Source organism: Lithobates pipiens, unplaced genomic scaffold (assembly GCF_037356315.1).
Source record: "Lithobates pipiens isolate NorthernLeopardFrog02 unplaced genomic scaffold, aLitPip1_a1.2 Scaffold_18, whole genome shotgun sequence".
Classification (NCBI taxonomy): Eukaryota; Metazoa; Chordata; class Amphibia; order Anura; family Ranidae; genus Lithobates; species Lithobates pipiens.
Genome location: NW_027507758.1, coordinates 84,005,371 through 84,027,346, shown reverse-complemented (window position 1 = coordinate 84,027,346; position 21,976 = coordinate 84,005,371). Strand labels below are relative to the sequence as shown.

The following is a 21,976-nucleotide window of genomic DNA, read 5'->3' as shown; positions in this document are numbered from 1 at the left end:
GGTGGGGAGGGGGGATGTGGGTGCTTTGGGGCAGGGGGGCTCTGCCCTCCTCACCCCAAAGCACCTTGCCCCCATGTTGATGGGGACAAGGGCCACTTCCCGACAACCCTGGCTGGTGGTTGTTGGGGTCTGTGGGCAGGGGCTTATAGGAATCTGAGGGCCCCCAGATCCAGTTCCCCCCATGTGAATGGGTATTGGGTACATACTACCCCTACCCTTTTCCCAAAAAGGCAGTGAAGTGTAAAAACCAAGAGCTGGTTTTTGACAATTCCTTTAAAAGCCTTAGTCTTCTCCACTGCCATCCTCTCCTGGTGACCTGCAATAAAAAAATAAAAAAATTTTTTGGATGCCCCATTGGTTAAGGATGTGGCGGCTGGCTTCCCAGGCCCCTCCTTAGCAACCAGCTATATACTGTGTGTTTAGTGGGGGGGGGTTTTAAAAATGAGTCAGCAGATCTTCCGCTAAAGGTTTTTCCTCAATTATGGGTTTATTTTATTCTTAAAATAGGGTTTTCGTCTGTCATTAAAAACAGAGCTTAGCGGAGACGGATGTCAGTGGATGATCGTTTGCAATCCCATAGAAATACAGGTATGTCCGTTATTTATCCATCAATGGATGGATGGATGGATGAAAAAGGGACATACAGAACGGCCCTGCGAAAAGGGGCCATAGGCTGCAAAAGTAGTCCCCATTTCAAAATCTACCCAAGCCCTAAAAACCAACACATACAAGCGACTATGCCCACGCTACCTAATCTGACCTAAAGCCTAAGGCTGGGCATAGATGGTTTGAATCTCAGCTAGTTCAGCCGGAACTGCATCCGTTTATGGGCAGGCTGAATGTACCAAGTTGATCAATCAACTTGGGTACAACCAGCCTGCCGGACATACTTTCTCAGCAGGAGGGATTCCCCTTTCAGCACTGCCTGTGCTGATGTGGGAATCATGTGAATTTCTTTAGGTAGGCCATAGACACCTATGGGTTGCAGTAAACAAAGATCAGCACTGCGAGTCTTGTTTGTCTCCCTTACCACAAGAGAAATCTGTAAGTTATGCAGCAACACTAGGCAAGGAGGAAAACCAATGTATGCAATATGCCAAAATGGTAGCCCTACAGCCCCAAATTGAAAAATTATACAAAAGTAGGACATTCTATAAAAAAAAAGTATTTTATAGAAGATGATCCATTATACAAATTATATATACACACATACATACACACATACACACAGTTTCCCTTTTAAACATGCAATTTGGAATGCAGCTTTTAATGAGACTACCTGCCAGGTTCTATAAACATTAAGGTTATTGAACGCTTTTATGCCAAATACTTCCCAGTCAAATACAGTACATCATAACAAGGTTACACAGTGATAAAGTGTAAGAAAACAAGCTTATCAGAGGCTGTAACAAAAAAAAAAAAAATTTAATACGTTTTCTGGCAAAGTCCAGTTTGCAATAAATGCTCAATAAACCAAAGATAGGATTTAGCACTCTGTAGCAAAGATGTTAATATCATTTGTGAATTAAGAAATAAAAACATAACATGGCACTGTTGAGGGTCATACTTGCCAAGATGCACACGTCGGGAATCAAATAAAAAAATAAAAATAAATACTCTTTAAAAATGTTTGACACTGATACTGATGATCTTTATTACATGATTGTTTCTTACAAAACCTCATCTCTGTTAAGGGAACAAAATCAATTTTTTTAAAGTCAGAAGTGAAATGATCACTGGAAATATAGGGCTTTCATCTCTAAAAAAAGACTAAGAAGTCATGAAGGGTGGTAAACCATATAATTTACACAAGTACATTACACCTCATGAGTTAAAGCTGAATTTTAAATGGCTTATATTTTATCTTCTCTGGTCCCCACACCCACACTGGATTTTGCTGACTTTTTTCCTGTACTTGCAGTATTTTTAAAGGCGAAAAACATAAGAGAATGTTCTTGAACTGTATATAGTTTCATATTTTGCCCAAATATATACTTTAAGTTGTCACATTTTTACAATCAAAACTACCAACGCTTTGTAAATCTATAAGCATATAATGTAGTTCTCATATCCAAAATGAAAATGTTGGAGTGCCATTATTTAGTAAAATGAGAACTAGGATATTGCGATGAGATATGGGGAAGTTACCACACTACCTTGGCTGCAGTTTAGGTCAACTCTTAGAACTCTGTCCGATTTACATTTATGCTCCCAGTACTATTCACCAGACGCAACGTGTACCTTCTGTGGGGACATAGACGAAGTCTCTACAAAGAAACTCCATTCCCAATGAAAAATGTACTTAAAAAAATTTCATGCATCACAGTTCAAGAGGGAATGGGGAGATTTTAATGACCAGTGTGAGATCCTGTAAAAAGTTTTATTATAAAAGTTCAGAGAATTAGAGATTATATAAGAGTGCAAAATCTGGTGCAGCCCTGCATAGAAACCAATCAGCTTCCTGGTTTTATTGTCAAAGCTTAAAGTGTTACTAAACCCAGGACCTTGCATTCCTCAAATCTGGTCTTCCACAGAACATGGATATGACCCTCTGTCTGGACAGTGCTCATTGGCCCTGTGCTGATCACATGCATTCTCCCAAAAAAGTAAAAAAACAAAAAAAAAACCCTAGCAATGCACACTAAACTGAGCATGTGCAGATCGTCCCCTAGCCTCTGTTCTATCAGCAGATAGATTGGGGACTGTGGAAGAAGACCAGAGAAGACAGGATCAAACAGCCTTTTTACACAATGTGGAGGATTAACCCCTTAGGTTGCACAGGGAGTATAACAATGCTTTTCTGCATATACAGACTGACTTTACTGTTGTGGGTTTAGAAACACTTTAATTGAACAAGCTGAAGTTAGAAGTTGATTGGCTATTATTCACAGGTGCACCAAATTCAGAGTGCTCCAGTTTTAGTAAATCAACCCCTATAATTACAAGAATAGCATTCCTAGAGAAAGAGCACTTTACTTTGGTACAGTTGTCCTTTAAGCCACGAGTTGTGAATTCACTTTGGTTACAGTGAATTCACAACTGGGTCATCTTCTCAAAAGTACTAAACCCCAAGACTCCGGACAGCCAAGCAACATGCAATTCCTAAAGGACAGGTCTAACCTTTCAAATGGCTCACTCCTATATTTCCAAATAGAAAAAGAGACTTGTAAGAAGTGTCAAACTCAAGCAAGTTTAGCAGCAAACTTGGTCCAGAACTGCCTCTTGCTTCTTCAGAATCACCATACAAGGTGCTCACAAGCACATCTCCACCCCTTCCACCCAGGTACCTGCTTTATACATTGCAGGTGATCTAATGCACACCTGCCCTTTGCCAAGTAGATTTTGGACCATAGTTCACCTCACATTCACAAAAGATCCTTGGCTTGCCCTTTTTATCTCAATACTCCCTTTCTAGCCAATCTCCAAAACAAACGATTCTCCTATGCACTGGGTGGATGCCAAACAACTATAGCAAAAGCATGGGGGCAATAAAATTACACACTCCTCCTTGGCTCAAATGAAAAAACGTACCTGCAGATCAGTTCAATTAAAAATTCACCAGCATACTCATAGACACGCATGATAAATTCCAGAGGGCACCTTTCTTTTGAGGAGCACTCAAGAGGTCCCCAGCATCAATGAAACATTCAACCCCTATTACTCCCAAATAATGGTTTTATATATAATTTTTATTGCATGCCATTTGATTAATGAACTGCACAATATAAAATGAACCTCAGTAAACATTTACAAGTGACCTCCGTTAAAAGAAAAAAAAATTATTATATATATATATATATATATATATATATATATATATATATATATATATATATATATATATATATATATATATATATATATAAACCACAGGTCAAACTTTCCTCCCTGTTGATAAAGTTTTGCACAAGTAGGCTCTGTGTTGCCCATGTCATTGCAGAAACATGATGGCTACCATTGTTGACCTCCTAAAAAATGCCCATTTGTCTTGCCATCATGTTAATCTAGTTACTTCATTATCCTCTGTCACTGGCCTGAAACAAGCACAGGAAATTGGAGAGAAAAATCTGCATGCCTCTTCAAGGTCAGTAGTTAATAAAAATTTAAAATCACTTGATTAGCATGACAGCCAGAAAGACTAAGTTAGAAATACCGTCACCGGTAAGTCTAAGAGCCTTTCAGGACAACCCCGGAGAGAGTGTAGCTCCACCTTGTCATTAGGAAACACATGCCCACTTTAAAAACACCTCCTCTTCCTCCATGGCTTCAGTTATTGTGGCCTTCCGACACTGGAAAACAAAGCACAGAAAGCACAACACCATGGTAGAACTTAATACATTTACTAAGCATAACCTAGGGAGGGAAGTAACGGTTGTCCTGAAAGGCTCTTAGAAATACCGTAACCGGTAAGTCTAACTTAGTCTTTCTCAAATCGCCTTTCAGGACAACCCCGGAGAGGATAACCGAGAAACTTACCCTAGGGCGGGACTACTGCCTGTAGATCTAACCGGTAGTGCCGGAGAAATGTCGAATAACTGGACCAAGTGGCAGCCTTGCAGATTTGTTCAGGCGTTGCACCGGCCCTTTCAGCCCATGAAACTGCCGTGGATCTAGTAGAGTGAGCAGCAATACCTGAGGGAGGTATTTCTCCTTTTGCTTTATAGGCTTCTGTTATAGCCAACTTAAGCCACCTACCCAGCGTACTTTTAGAAGCTTTCTCCCCCTTGCGTGATCCAGAAAATATCACAAAGGGCGTTTTGATTTTCTGAAATCTTTAGTCATTTTCAGAAACTGTAATCGACACCTTCTCACATCCAATGTGTGAAAAACTTCCTCTCCTGCATTCGCTGGGGTTGCAGAGAATGTAGGTAACACTATTTCCTGTGATCGATGAAAAGCTGAGGATACTTTCGGTAGGAATGCTGGATCCGTCCTCCGTACCACCCTGTCCTGATAAACTCTAAGGAAGGGTTCTGTAATAGCTAGAGCTTGGAGCTCGCTGACTCTCCTGGCCGAGGTGATGGCCACCAAAAAGATTGTTTTTAAAACCACCTTCTGTAAAGAAGCTTCTTGTAAGGGTTCAAACGGTGCTCCCGAGAGACCCTGTAAAACTGTAGACAAATCCCAACTGGGAAAGTCTTTAAGGGCTACTGGTCTACTTCAAGCAAGAAATTAAAGTTTCTTTAGATAAAGTCTTTTCAAAGAAAACTGATAAGGCAGCCACCTGAGTCTTCAGGGTACTGGCTGCGAGACCCTTCTCCATTCCCTCATGGAGAAACTCCAAGACGGACACCGTGCTCTTGACCTTGAGTTCTCTAGAACTACACCAGGAGTTGAACTTTTTCCAGACTTAAATGTAAATTGCCTGTGTAACTGCCTTCCTGCTAGACAGCAGGGTCTTTACTACTTTATCTGAGAGACCTTTGGCTTTTAATAATAGGTCCTCTTCAGAAACCAGGCGGTTAGCTGTAGAAGTTCCACCTCTGGATGATTTACTGTCCCCTGGGATAACAAATCTTTTCTGAATGGTAACCTCCATGGGGGCTTCGAGGCTAGGTTTCGAAGACCCGCGACCCAAGGCCTTTTTGGCCAAAAAGGAGTGACTAGTATTAAGTCTGTCCCTTCTTCCCTGAATTTCCTCAGCACTAGTGGAATTAGAGGAAAAGGGGGGAAAGGCGTAGCACAGCTGGTAGTGCCAGGGGTGAGCAAATGCATCCAACCCTATTGCTGCATCTCCTCGGTGAAGAGAAGAGAATCTGTCCACCTTTGAGTTCTGCTGGCTGGCAAAAAGGTCTACCTGTGGAACCCCCCAAGCCTGGGAGATCATCAGGAACACTTCCTGATTCAGGCTCCATTCTGCCTCTAGCAATTTGCGCCTGCTTAGGAGGTCCGCAAACAAATTCTGAGAGCCCTTCAGATGCACTGCCGATAGTGAGGCTGTGTTCTGCTCTGCCCAGGCTAACAACAGATTGGCCAACTCCATCAAGCTCCTGCTCCTGGTTCCCCCTTGCTTCATAATGTAGGTAACCGCTGTTGTGTTGTCTGACAACACCTGGACATGGTGACCTCTCAAATTCTGCTGAAAGGCCACCAAACCCAGAAAGATCGCCTTCAACTCCCTCCAGTTGGATGATCTTTGAGCTTCCTGCTTGGACCAGACCCCCTGAGAGGTCTGACCATCCAGGTGGGCCCCCCAGCCCAGGCACTTGCGTCTGTGGTAAGACGCTTGTCCACAGGAAAGGTCCACACCAGGCCCCTTGAGAGGTTTGCCTGGTCTCTCCACCACCAAAGAGCCCTTTTCGTCCTTGACGAAATTTTTAACTGCTTTTCCAAAGGATCCTGATGGGACCAGCTTGACAGAACCTCCCTCTGAAGGGGTCTGGAATGGAACCTGGCCCACTGAACGGCCGGGATTGCCGCCGTAAGCAGGCCCAGAACTGCCATAGCCGTCCTGACTGAGACTGCCTGGTTGCTCTGTATCCGCTGTACAGCTAGCTGCAACTTTTCCTGTTTTTCCAGCGGCAGGAAAACTTTCTGGAGAATCGAGTTTAACGTATACCCCAGAAACTTCATTTCCTGTGAAGGGGTCAGGTTCGACTTCTCTAGATTTAGAAGCCACCCCAGGCCCTCGAGGTTAGACTGGGCCCTCTGGAGATTGACTAGGACCTGCTCCCTGGAGTCCGCAAAAAACAAAAGGTCGTCCAGATAAGGGACGACTGGAATCCCCTTCAACTTCAGGGGCTCCAAAGCCTCTGCCATAATCTTCGTAAAGACCCTGGGAGAGGACGAGAGTCCGAATGGCAGAGCCCTTAATTGGAGGTGCCATACTGAACTCCCCACCTTCAATGCCAGGCGCAGGAACTGCTGCGATGCCTGATGAATGGGTATATGAAGGTAGGCATCCCTTAGATCCAGGGATGCCATGAAGCATTCTGGGGTCAATAACTGATGGAAAAAATTGTATCCATCCTGAAATGTTTGTACCGAATGAACCTGTTCAGAACTTTCAGATTCAGGATTAAACGGTACTTCCCTGAGGGTTTTTTCACCAGAAAAATATGTGAATAAAAACCCCTGCCCTGCTGGTTTACTGGGACTTGAATCAGAACCTATTGCTGTATCAGCTCCTGTAACAAAAGCTTCATTGCAGAGGCCTTCTCCTGATCCCTTGGCAATGTTGTCACATAAAACCTGCTCGGGGGTGGTTTTGAAAATTCCAACCTGTACCCCTGATCGACAATACTCTTCACGAACAGATTTGGAGACAGCCTGTCCCATTGTTCACGAAAAGCTGACAGTCTCCCCCCCACTGGGGAGATATTGTCACTTGCTCTTAGGGGACTGCTCTGGGGGAGATCTAAAGAGGACTACACCCTTGCCTTTGCCCTTCTGTGAACCCCATCTGCTCTTGCGATCCTGGTCTTTTTTATGGGACTGCTGAAAAGCACGAAAATTCTTTTTGGCAACCTGCTTTTTCTTAGCTGGAAAAGCCTTCTTTTTATCGGCTGTCCTATCCAGCACAGACTCTAAATCGGGTCCAAAGAGCAAGTCACCCGAGAAGGGCAGACCACACAGCGTGACCTTAGAAGCAGTGTCCCCAGACCATGTTTTCAGCCAAACTGCTCTCCTGGCTGAATTTACAAGAGCCGAAGACCTGCCGGCAAGTTAAACTGATTCTGCTGATGCATCCGCCATATATTTGACTGCATTCAGGATCAGTGGAAAGGACTCTAAAGCCGCGTACACACGGGCGGACTGTCTGGCCAACTAAGTCCGTCAGACAATCCGACGGACAGTCCGTCCTACTTTCGAATGAACGGACTTGACCACACACGATGAACAGACAGTCCGTTGAAAGCTTGCGTGATGACGTGTACAGCACGTACGACGGGACTAGAAATAGGACGTCCAATACACAGCAATGCAACCTTCCGCCGTGTAAATCCTTTCTGAGCATGCGCCATACTTAGTCCGTCCAACTAGCCTACTCACGAGCGGACTGTCCGCTGAAACCAAAGTTGGACGGACAATATTACGGAAATTCCGAAATACTTAGTCCGCCAGACTGCACGCTGAAAAAGTCCGCTGAAGCCCACACACGAGCGGACTGTCCGCTGAAATGTGTTTCGGCGGACTAAGTTGGACAGACAGTCCGCCCGTGTGTACGCGGCTTAAGAGATCCTTGCGGGGTGTCCCCGCCTCAATATGGCTCTTCAGCTTCTCTACCCAACATTCCAGATTCCTGGCCACTACCGTAGCTGCCATAGCTGGTTTTAGACTGACTGACGCAGCTTCCCAAGCCTTTTTAAGGATGGAGTCAGCTTTTTTTGTCCATTGGGTCTTTAAGGATCCCCATATCCTCAAAGGCTAGATTCGTTCGTCTGGATACCTGTGAGAAAGCTGCATCGACTCTGGGTTTTTTGTTCCAAACCTCTAAGTCTTTATCTTCGAAGGGAAACCTTCTCTTGAGAGCTTTAGAGAAGAAAGGGGCTTTTTCTGGGTCCTTCCACTCTTTTCTCACTGAATCTGAGAGAACCCTGTGGACTGGAAAAACTCTCCGTTTTGTTTCGTCCAACCCCTGGTACATTTTGTCATGAATTGACAGTTGTACTTTTTCTTCTTGAATTTCTAGAGTAGATTGCTTTAAGAATGTCATCTACTTCCTCTAGTGATAGCTTGTATTTAGAGCCCCTGCTATCGTCTTCCTCTTCCTCCTCCTCAGAATCCCTGAAGGAGATGAGAGTACTACCCCCTTCGTCTCCAGAATCCTCGGTCTCCACCTGTCTGGACGACGACGCCCTGGGGCTGGGCGGTAAGTTCTGAGGCTCGGTCTGTGCGGGAGGGTTTTGTATCAGGATGGACCTGACTGAACTCAAGGAGTTTGTCAGCTCTTTAACCGAAGAAAACAAATCCTTATATTGTTGGGATGTTTCCTCTTCCACCAATTCTCTGATACAATTTCTGCACATTGCCTTCTGCCACGAATCTGAGGGGGGGTCTTGCAAGAAGGACATTTTCTCTGACCTGGTCTAGCTTTTCCTAGTGATTTTTCCTGAAACGACATGCAGGCTTAACTCACTAAAAGCTCTCAACAACCAGTCGCTTAACACCAAGCCAGTGCAGAGACCCACCACCAAATAGACCACTAGTGAGACCCCAGAACTAGGCTGCAAAAGGTCAGAGCGAAGTCACCTCTGACCTGCAGCGACAGGCCCCCAAGAGGGGGGAACAGACAAAGACATAGCCCAACAGTGAAGCAGAGGGTGCCAGTGCACCTTACGTACCTGGGCTGGACCGGTGCTAGGGGCGCCTGTCTCCGCCATAGCTGGCTTACACTCCTCCATCGCTGAGTAAGGCAGCCATCACAAACAGCTCCGTCATTTTTTAAATTTTCCCGGCCGCCGCGTCATCAGGGCCGGCCGGAAGCACACGGTCACCTGACCCGCCCCATGATCCCTGCGTTCCAGGCGCTTGAACCACGGCGCCACGCCCCCTCAGAGCGCCCGCGCGTCACCGTAAAAGATGCTGTCGCCGCCCGGGACCCGGCGCCGAAAACGGAGCCACGCCGCTGACCTGCAGCGACCTCCGCCAGCGACAGAGCCCTCCCTGTGCTAAATCAGCGGACACCGGGCACCCGACGCCGGCACTCCGAGGGTCCTTACTCCCGTGAGACGGCGGGACCAGGAGCTCCAGGAGTCCTCCCCCACTGGAGATGCTGCTGGGGGTCAAAGAAAAAAACAACCTGTAGCTAAGGTAAGCCTTACTCCCCTGCAGAGAGTGTAGCTCTCCCTGGTTCAGGCACATGCTTCCTCCAAGGAGGAAACACAATAACTGAAGCCATGGAGGAAGAGGAGGTGTTTTTAAAGTGGGCATGTGTTTCCTAATGACAAGGTGGAGCTACACTCTCTCCGGGGTTGTCCTGAAAGGCGATTTGAGAAAATAGCATTTTCCGGCAGTCTGCAAAAGCAGCTCATCTCCAAGCATAGGTTTCCTTGGCAGAAATTGCCAGTGGCTGGAGTCACCAACTGATTTTGCATTCTGGAATATTTACAAAGAAAGGAAGATAAAAACGGTTTGACACTACAATAGTTGAAACAGGATAGATGATACATTCTGGGATAATACATTGGTCATTCAGATGTGTAATGCCAGTGTGTAATATACAGTATCTCACAAAAGTGAGTACACCCCTCACATTTTTGTAAATATTTTATTATATCTTTTCATGTGACAACACTGAAGAAATGACACTTTGCTACAATGTAATGTAGTGAGCGTACAACTTGTATAACAGTGTCAATTTGCTGCCCCCTCAAAATATCTCAGCCAGCCAATAATGTCTAAACCTCTGGCAATAAACGCGAGTACACCCTTAAGTGAAAATATTTAAATTGGGCCCAAAGTGTCAATATTGTGTGGCCGCCATTATTTTCCAGCACTGCCTTAACCCTCTTGAGCATGGAGTTCACAGGTTGCCACTGGAGTCCTCTTCCAACTCCTCCTTGACAACATCACGGAGCTGGTGGATGTTAGAGACCTTGCACTCCTCCGCCTTCCATTTGAGGATGCCCCACAGACACTAAATAGGGTTTAGGTCTGAAGACATGCTTGACTAGTCAATCACCTTTACCCTCAGCTTCTTTAGCAAGGCAGTGGTTGTCTTGGAGGTGTGTTTGGGGTCATGTTGGAATACTGCCCTGCGGCCCAGTCTCTGAAGGGAGGGGGATCATGCTCGGCTTCAGTATGTCACAGTACATGTGTGAATTCATGGTTCAGTCAATGAACTGTAGCTCCCAAGTGCTAGCAGCACTCATGCAGCCCCAGACCATGACATTCCCACCACCATGCTTGACTGTAGGAAAGACACACGCGTCTTTGTACTCCACACCTGGTTGCCACCACACACGCTTGACAACATCTGAACCAAGTATGTTTATCTTGGTCTCAGACCACAGGACATGAGTCCAGTAATCCATGTCCTTAGTCTTCAAACTGTTTGCAGGCTTTCTTGTGCATCGTCTTTAGAAGATGCTTCCTTCTGGGACGACAGCCATGTAGACCAATTTAATGCAGTGTGCCCCTACAACCTCTGCAGCAATGCTGGCAGAACTCATAAGTCTGTTACCTAAAGACAACCTCTGGATATGAGGCTGAGCATGTGCAGGCACCTTCTTTGGTTGACCATGGCAAGGTCGGTTCTGAGTGGAACCTGTCCTGTTAAACCGCTGTATGGTCTTGGCTACTGTGCTGCAGCCGAGTTTCAGGGTCTTGGCAATCTTATAGTCTAGGCCATCTTTATGTAGAGCAATAATTTGTCAGATCCTCAGGGAGTTCTTTGCCATGGGGTGTCATGTTAAACTTCCAGTGACCAGTATGAAAGAATGAGAGTGATAACACCAAATTTAACACACCTGAGACCTTGTAACACTAACAAGTTGCATGACACCAGGGAGGTAAAATGGCCAATTGGGCCCAATTTGTACATTTTCACTTAGGGGTGTACTCGCTTTTGTTGCTAGCAGTTTAGACATTAGTGGCTGTGTGTTGAGTTATTTTGAGGGAACAGCAAATTTACACTGTTATACAAGCTGTACACCCACTACTTTGTAGCAAACTAATTTCTTCAGTGTTGTCACATGAAAAGATAATAAAATATTTACAAAAATCTCAGGGGTGTACTCACTTTTGTGAGATACTGTATCTAGCCATAATCCACACAGAACTAGAATGAGTTTCATCAGGTAGAGCTGCCCTTTAAGTCTGTTCCTTGTTTCAATGGTGTATACGGAAGATACATATTCATTAATAGTGTTAACCTTCCTTATACAAAGAAACAATTTGTTAAAAGTAAATAAATGTCCAGGGAGTGCATTCAGAGTTCCATTAGGAAGGAGTGGCACAACACAAAATACCTGGCACCTACACTCCGCCAATAGGGATTGTGAAATGCAGTGCAAACACTATCATTTCCATTGTTACAATATTATGTTTTCAATACAAGCAAATATGTTTTCAAAAGATCAGAGCTGCTGTTTTACTTGCCCAAACCAAACATTTGCCGAGCCATGCATGCTGGGTGGGTAAGTAATGTGGTTTCATGAGAGCTCCCATCAGACTTGACATCGGGGCCAAGACCTCAGTCTTGAGAGGAGATGGCACAACCAATGCTTGGTCAGTTCTACTTGAAAATCATAACCCTCATCTGCTTCAGTGCAAACCAATGTCATGGCATTGGTCAGAGGGAGATGGAAAGCTTCTCTGGAACAGAAATGGAATAATAACAGGCACCCTGTAGAACACTGCCTACAACTGACACTACATAAAAACTTAATTATGGAAAGCTATACACTATTAGGCATGACGGTAAATAGATAAAACGTATGAAAGTCCCTGCACTATTTCCTGCAAATTTAATGCGAGTTCAGCCCTATAATAGTATGGCTAAACTCGCATCTCACAGACACCGCATGTTATGGGCACCTGCAGTGCGGGTGTGAATCGCATGTCTAAGAGGTTTCTAAACCTACAACAATGTCAAAGAGAATAATGTATATATATATATATATATATATATATATATATAAAGATATATATTCGCTCTCTCTGAGTGGAACCTGTCCTGTTAAACCGCTGTATGGTCTTGGCTACCGTGCTGCAGCTGAGTTTCAGGGTCTTGGCAATCTTATAGTCTAGGCCATCTTTATGTAGAGAGCTCAAGAGCGCGCGCTCTCTCTCTCTCATATAATATTATATATATATATATATAAAATCTCTCTCTCTATATACATACTTTGATGGCCACAAAGTTAAAGTAGCAGTGACATCATCACTGTAATGTACATAGCCTGTGCAGAGTAGAGCTGTGGGAGGGACCCAGCAGGCTCCACCCACTACAGGCTGCCTGCAGAAAACTACAGGAGGGGGAAGGAGACAAGACCAGTCACCCTGCACAAGGAGAGAGTGCAGCTGCGACCGGTCTTTTTTTTCCCCCCCTTCAATTGTATTTTTGCTGGAAATTTCCATAATAATATTACAAACATAAGAGAAAACATCAGAATATACAACATATCAGATACAGTAACATCATTAGAGTGACGTAAGGAAAAGAGATTATGATGATGTACATAGTGACCAGTCTTTAATACAGCTAGGTCCTAAGCAGAGGCAAAGTGCAGAAGTTGTTTCACGTTGGACTACTACACAGATCGGGAAGAAATACATGGACAACCAAGTAGAACTGCACAATTAAATCGCAGAAAATAGTCATCTCGATTCTCCACCTGCTGCAACTGCAACTCAAGATTTGTGCGATTTCGACCATTAATTAATTTGAATGTTTTGAGATGAAAAGTGTGCGACGCCGCGCACCAATCGATGTTGTCCCTGGGATGTTTCCCTGTTTTGGAGCAGAGGGGAAGCCGTCAGAGCCAGCATGCTGACGTCACTCAGCAAAGAAGAATATGATTGGTCGGGTAAGTAATGCTGCTTCTTCACAGAGGTCTCAGGGACAAGCGTGACTGCAGCACTGAGGAAATGTGAGCTGCTTTACTTTTTTATTTTATTTTTTATTTTTTTGTATCATCAAATGCTTAATCTCTCCGAATCAATCTCAAATTGAGAGCGACTGATTGAGAGTGTGTGAGTGATTAATTCAGATAGATTGATGGAGCGTCTCAAACAAGCTCAAAAAAAATAAATAAATAAATAAACACGCAATTCTAATTTTGGTCAGAATTGTGAAGCTCTAGAATTAAGGGACATTTTTAAAAAGCAGCGAGGGACTTTCATCAAGCGTCCATTGAAGATAAATCACTGTCAATTAAGTCAAAATTCACTGCTTTATAAACAGGTCTCCAAGATTCAAGTATAAATACACATGGAGTTTATATTTTGAGCAACTTGTTTTACCAGGATTGCAGCTTTTCATAAAGTAAATTATAAGCAGATTAAACTTTAACTCTTCCCTATGCTAAAATATTATTGTTAGTCTTTAAATAAACACATTGGTGTCCTGGGCTCCTGACAGTGTATAGTGACAAATGCGTTTTTTCAAAGCCCGATGTTTATGGGGATGTACGGACTGAACTAGCTACCAAGAACCCGTCTTGTCACTGAATGACAAGAGTTTTGATAGTCTAATCCACACAGAGCAGCAATCGGACATACAGACAGGTCTTAGCCTCTAAGCCTGATCTATTTGTGGATCCCTGGAGGTCAGCCGGTACAAGGCCATCAACTACTAACCAACAAAGCACAACTCACGGCCCGTCATATTCTACATGGCTGCAGGAGCATGCAAGTAAAACATGAAAAACCTTCTGTCACTTTCCAGAAAATAAATAAAAACAAAAAGAAAAAAGGTCAGAAAGAAAAAAGGTCACTTCCCTTAGAAGTTCCATTGGCAGAAAAATTTGACACGGTTTTATTAGGCCGGCAAACTGGCAATTATAAAATCTTGACTCTTATTGAGAAGAGCAAAAAAAAAAAAAAAAAAAAAAAAAAAAAAAAAAAAAAGCAGGCGGCTAGCTGCGATTTCAGTTTGTGAATGACTGTGGCTAGCTAGTGGTTGGCATTCAGTTTTTACATTACTTGGGTCCTGAGGGACGCTTTTTGCACGCTTCCTCCGAATATTCCAGTAGGCAGCTATGAACCATATACACTCACCTGCCACTTTGTTTGGTACACTTTGCTAGTACCGGGTTGGACCCCCTCTTTTGCCTTCAGCCTTAATTCTTCGTGGCATAGAGTCAAGAAGTTGTTGGAAATATTCCTCAGGGATTTTGGTCCATAGCGACATTAGAGCATCACGCAGTTGCTGCAGATTTGTTGGTTGCACATCCATGATGTGAATCTCCCATTTCATCATATCCCAAAGGTGCTCTATTGGCTTGAGATCTGGTGACTGTGGAGGCCACTGGAGTCCAGTGACCTCATTGTCCAGTGATGAGATAGTTTGATCTTTGTGACATGGTGCATTATCCTGCTGGAAGTAGTTATCAGAAGATGGGTACATTGTAGTCATAAAGGGATGGACATGATCAGCAACAATACTCAGGAAGGCTGTGGTATTTAAAAAAATGCTCAATTGGTACTAAGGAGCCCAAAGTGTGCCAAGAAAATATCCCCCACACCATTACACCACCAGCCTGAACCGTTGTTACAAGGTAGGTTGGATCCATGCTTTCATGACGTTTACACCAAATGCTGACCCTACCATCTGAATGTCGCAGCTGAAATCGAGACCCATCAGACCAGGCAATGTTTTTCCAATCTTCCATTTTCCAATTTTGGTGAGCCTGTGTGTATTTCCTGTTCTTAGCTGAAAGGAGTGGCACCCGATGTGCTCTTCTGCTGCTGTAGCCCATCTAAGGTTCAATGTGTAATGTGTTCAGAGATGGTATTCTGCACACCTTGGTTGTAACGTGTTTGAGTTACTGTTACCCTTCTATCATCTCGAGCCAGTCTGCCCATTCTCCTCTGACCTCAAAAAGGCATTTTCAGCCACACAGCTGCCCCTCGCTGGATATTTTCTCTTTTTCGGACCATTCTCTGTAAACCCTAGGATATTGTTGTGTGTGAAAATCCCAGTGGATCAGCAGTTTGTGAAATACTCAGATCAGCCCATCTGGTACCAACAACCATGACACGTTCAACGTCACTTAAATCCCTTTTCTTTCGTCAGGGTTGCCCTCTCTCCCCAATCATCTTTGTTTTAACACTTGAACCCCTTCTCCGTATGCTGAAGGAAAACCCAAACATAAAAAAGGGATAGATATCAAAAGATAAACCATATAAAATTGCCGCATACGCTGACGATATCATGCTTTTTTTTATCAGACCCTATTGTCACTATTCCAAACTTACTAAAAGACCTGGACACCTTTCAAATAATCTCTAATTTAAAAATACATTTCGAAAAATCGAAGGCTTTGAACATCACCCTGTCAGACCAGGCTGTAGCCCAATGCCGACAACTACCCCTTCTGTTGGGAACACCATGCCTTAACGTACCTGGGCATTAAAATCCCCAGTCACCTGTCCAAATTGTATGATCACAATTTTAGTCCAACACGTCTTAAACTGCAAGACCACCTTCTGAATTGGCATAGAGGCCCATTTTCGTGGTTTGGCAGAATAGCAATCCTAAAAATGAATGTCCTCCCACGATTGCTATACTTGCTGCAAACTATCCACACAGCAGACCCCAACTCATTTTTACAAGACCATGTGCAGAAAATTTCTATGGGCCCACCATCCTCCAAGACTGAGCTGGGCCAAACTTATACTACCCAAGAAACTTGGAGGCTTGGGACTAACGGATATTCACACATACTATCACGCCAATCTGCTTACCAGAATAGTGGACTGGCATATACACCAAAGAAATAAGGCATGGATTCAACTGGAGCAAGATATAGCTCCACTTCAATTGATCAACCTTCCTTGGATCTCTAAACAGGCAATCCCCACAACATGTCGGACACACCCCGATAGGTCCATCTATACGTGCAGTGTATCAAACAGGTCGAACTCTTCACCTTAACTTGTCATAGGGACCCATGACCCCCTTTGTCCTCGAACTCGGACTCCCCCCCCCCCCCCGACATAACAGGTCAGGGACCCAACCATCCATGGCCTGCATACAGAGCACACCATTTCTTTGAACAAGGGGCTATACTGTCATATCCCGACATGGTTGCTAAATTCCCTGAACTTCATTTACCATTTTTCAAATTTCTACAACTTAGACATTTTCTCACTTCTACTAAACCACTCTTGCAATGGCATAGAGAGTTCACTTCTTTTGAAACACTATGCAATAGTCCAGAACCTCAAAAACACCCAATTTCAACCATTGCCACAATGCTGAGCTCAGACGCTACGGCACATAAACACACAACACAGTTATGGGACAATGAACTGTCAACATCCATGACCACTGATTGGGCTAGGATATACGAACACACACATAAGGGATCTTTAAACGTATCGGCACAAGAAAACCGATATAAAATCTATTCTAGATGGTACCACACTCCAGATCAAGTACACAGATTATTCCCCGACGTCCCTCCGACTTGCTGGAGATGCAACACGGCCATGGGATCATTCTTACATATTTGGTGGGAATGTCCATTGATTCAGCCGTACTGGAAAGAAGTCCACGATAACATTGTAAAAATCACTACATACCACCCAGATTACTCTCCAGCCCAATACCTGCTGCACCACACGTCGATTCCGGAACGAAGCTATAGGAAATCACTCACCTTACATATGCTTAACGCTGCCACCCAATGCATCCCCAGACATTGGAGAACTACAAGATCACCAAATGTAAATGAATGGTACCGACAGATTGATAAAACTGAAGAAATGGAAAGACTTGTACATCAAGCTCATGACAGACACTCTAAGTTCACCCACACATGGGCATGCTGGATAAAATTCAGAACCTCCACAAAACATACCACCAACTCTGTACTCCCACTCTCAACTTAATATAACATTGTGATAGGTGACTTTTCCCATCCTTACTCTCTCTTTCACCATAAACGATACTTAGAAAAGATAGAAAAAGACGCGAGAGAGTCATCGCTATCTCCTCACATACTATTTCTATACTCAAGCTATTGCAGACAATCGCTCCCCCCACCCTCCCCTCATGTTGGATATCGCCTCAGCTCAGGGTTAGCAACGGAGCGCAGACTAACATATAATGATGATGGGCATCAGAGACAAATGTACTATAACCCGTCAAGTCTTCTCATGAGCCTTATTACTCAGCCGACAGTTTTCCTCCGTCCACAGATAGTTCCCATTAGGGGTGGATGGATACGAAAGAGGCTTGATGCGATACTGAATGGTTTATTTTACATATACCTCGGTTCCCTACCAGTATCCCATGATACCTCTGACTGGGGTTCTCCTCGGCATAGGTCATATGCCACTAGACTTTGCCAACCCCGATGCGAGGAATTCACAGCAGATCATAACACAAGCCCCAGTGATTCTCTAACCCCATTTGTGACCCGAGTGTTATCCCATCCTAGACGCCTGCTCGAAAACGGAAAATAGATAAACCTGGTACACCTCTGTTTTGCCCCAGAATTCGGGCATCAGTTATATATACGCTACCACACATCACAACTCGCAACAGAACTCCTTTGTTTATACGGTCATTTGTTGATGTATTGTACTGTACTTACATTCTGTTTGTTTGTATTGCAAAATCTTCAATAAACTTTTTTGGGGAAAAAAAAAAAAAAAAAACTTTTTTCTTCCCCATTATGATGCTCAGTTTGAACTTCAGCAAATAGTCTTCACCATGTTTAGATTCCTAAAAGCATTGAGTTTTTGTCATGTGATTGGATGCTTAGCAATTTGTGTTACTAAGCAATTGAACAGGTGTATCTAATAAAGTGGCTGATAAGTGTATAGGTTTTAGAGTTGGGGCAGTGGGCACCATTAAGAGCAGTGACTAATGCAATTGCATGTAATGCCAGATGAATACTGGAGAAAAAAAAAAAAATATATATATATATATATATATATAGAGATATATATATATATATATATATATGTATGTATGTATGTAATAAAAGGGAACGTTTTTGACACATCCACAGAGGCAATAAAATTGAGGAGGACATCATGCATGCCAGTCTTATGTGATATGTTATAAAATGTCCATGTGGCTATTTATATGTGGGTGAAACAATACAAAAAGTAAAAGATAGAATTGCCAGACCAGACATAAGTATTCTGTAAGGGATAAACTCACAAAATTACTATTAGCGAGAAATTATGTTGAGATGGTATACTGTATTGCAAGTGAAATATATGGCATTTGATGGAGTACCCCTAAACAAAAGGGGGTGGGGGTAATCATGAATTAAATTTAAAAAAATGGAAGTATATGTACAACAAATGTGACACTGCGCTGTCCAAACAGAGCAGCTAACACGCTAAATGTGGATATTTTAGCACAAACGTAATAAAAATTATATATAAAGTGTAGCGCTGTATAATACTATGTGAATCTGTACACACATTAAAATAATAAAGAAAAAGTACAACCACTTGCAATATTATAATACCACAGTGAAGTGCCCACCAATAGTACTGTGTATTAATACTTATTAGCATGCATTCTACAAAAGTTAACACTGTATGTGAAAAAGGGAAAAAAAAAATAACTGTGAAAATCTAAACATATAAGAGTGAAGTCCCAAATATAAAATGAAGATTTAAAGAGGCATTCCAAAAAGGATTCTCCAGAACCTTCACCCAAGTGCCGATACCACCACCTCAACAGGTTTAGGCTTACCGGATACTGTTGACCCAAATGAACTTATATTCAAAGGGTCATATGTGCTTATCACTCTGGTTATAAGGAACAGGCTCCCAGCTCACAAATCAGTCAGTCAGACCATAGAACTTGCCCTCCTCCGATTCCCAAATAAACTTGGACTTTATCACTTAAAAGAGATTATAGCGAGATTATAGCCAGCATAGCGTGATACCGTTTAAAATAAAATGTATTAAAAAATGGTAGCAAACTTACATATATGTAGTTGTTCAAGCGCTTATCGATAAAATAGGCAGTAGTAGAGGACGCTATGTTGGCCACATCTTTTTGTCTTATGTGGATTTTGGCTGGTGTCGGAGATCTCTTTTAAGTGATAAAGTCCAAGTTTATTTGGGAAACGGAGGAGGGCAAGTTCTATGGTCTGACTGATCGATTTGTGAGCTGGGAGCCTGTTCCTTATAACCAGAGTGATGAGCACGTATGACCCTTTGAATATAAGTTCATTTGGGTCAACAGTATCTGGTAAGCCTACATCTGTTGAGGTTGTGGTATCGGCATTTGGGTGAAGGTTCTGGAGAATCATTTTTGGAATGCCTCTTTAAATCTTCATTTTATATTTGGGACTTCACTCTTATATGGACTTTTTATGTTTTAGATTTTCAGTGGTTTTTTTTCTTTATTTTTCACATACAGTGTTCACTTTTGTAGAATGCATGCTAATAAGTATTAATACACAGTACTATTGGTGGGCACTTCACTGTGGTATTATAATATTGCAAGTGGTTATACTTTTTCTTTATTATTTTAATGTGTGTACAGATTCACATAGAATTATACAGCGCTACACTTTATAATTTTTTTTTTAAATGGAAGTACAATGGATAAATAGATTGGATACTTTACCACCTAGAGGTTTAAACTCGGATTTTGACTTGCATTTATTTCTATAGATCACTAAAATGAGATTGTATATAGATTATGATTTGAATGCATTATTTTTTATATGGACATTTGTTAATGGATTTGTATGTTTTAATACTAGGATAAATGGAACTTTTTCTATGCTATTGGAGCGCGATTACATCTCATTGAGCCATCTCTCTGGAATCTAGGATGAAAATAATGATAATTTGTATTGATCAATCAATGCCTACTGGATTTCTGGTATGAAATGTAACAATATCAAACGAAGTGAGAATAATGTCAGGATACATCTCGTTTCCCATCTGAAGAAGGGCGCAAGCTTTGTAGCCCAAAACTGTTATTTGGAACGGCATGAAAAGTATGTAATTACATGTGGAATTAATAAATTTTAAGTGCAGCAATCCCTGGACTTTGTTTATATATGGCCTTTGGGAAGGCTTGATCGCTGGCACTAGGACGTATACTGTGTGCTTGTTACAAATTACTTACCATTAGTACCAGTCTCTGATTTTGGACTTAGGTTCTTTTTCGCAAATTCAGCTATCGCTCCGATGCCCAGACCAACCGCCAATCCTGAACAAAAAGAAATGTGAACTTTAAAGATATAATCAAGCATGCACATGATCAATGCATAGAGTAACAGTCACAGCAGGACTGGATACTGGCATAAAAGAGACAGTACCCATTATCTTCAGTAGCCATAGATAATGTGACAGCCTCAAATTTAACCAGGATACCATCGTCCCAAATAGTATGTATAGAAAAACTGAGCATAAAGCTCAAAACATCAAGGAAAAAAAAAAAGACTCAAAAAGAGAATTTCCTAATAGTTAAGTGGGAACAATAGGGACTATTGCGGTATCATGTAATAATCAAAAAATAATCAATAAAATTCAATCATATTTTATTATAATAAAATATGATTGAATTTTATTGTTGATTATTTTTTGATTATTACATGATACCGCAATAGTCCCTATTGTTCCCACTTAACTATTAGGAAATTCTCTTTTTGAGTCTTTTTTTTCCTTGATGTTTTGAGCTTTATGCTCAGTTTTTCTATACATCTTCAGTAGCCAGAAAAGACAAAATCTGTGCCCTTCTTGGAGTTTCCCCTTGCTAGTGGACACTGGACAACCCTGACCGCTGCGTTAAACTTTTCCCAATTGTCATCATCCAATTCAATGAACACCTTTAAAAAGCCCACTTAAATTGCAGTTCATATCAGCCATAACAGTCCAGGTACATCAAAACAAAAAGGTGCGCAAGGTCTCACAGGCTGTGGTTGTCTAAACGCATGCTGCAGAGAAGGACTGAGAAAGTGGAAGCAGTGGTTTTTATGCAGTGATCCAAAAGATCCCTGCTTAGTCAGGGCTAGAGCTCTCCAATCAGCAGTGTGTGTGGTATTTGCTGACTGACTACACAGAAGGGATCTGCCCTGCAGCATGGTGGCAGGGGACCGGCTTTTCTACTCAGGCCGTGATTTAAACTCAAATTTCAAGTGGGCATTAAGGCAATTGTTTTAGGACAGAGTGCAGGCATGTGGGTAGGGTTCAGCCCATACATTAGCGCACCCAGTAGAACCAAATTAACAGCACACAGAATGGTTTTCTGGCTAGTATAAGCAATAGTAAGCACCTTGCATTATTCTACTCCTTTGTTGGTTATACACTTGGCAATTTTGAGACCGTTTTAAATTCTTTTAACCGGTTTCAGTCACAAGAGCAACAATTAAGATCA

General features: G+C 42.7%; 1 protein-coding gene across 2 annotated transcripts in view; it reads right to left on the bottom strand.

The window, feature by feature from the left end:
* The window catches only part of COQ8A (coenzyme Q8A), a 118,079-nt gene that overhangs the window by 35,298 nt on the left and 60,805 nt on the right, over positions 1–21,976 (bottom strand). For both annotated transcript variants that reach the window (XM_077485862.1, XM_077485863.1), the window contains exon 5: positions 20,726–20,809. In XM_077485862.1, coding sequence (XP_077341988.1) covers positions 20,726–20,809 — 84 coding nt within the window. The remainder of the gene's footprint in view (positions 1–20,725; positions 20,810–21,976) is intronic.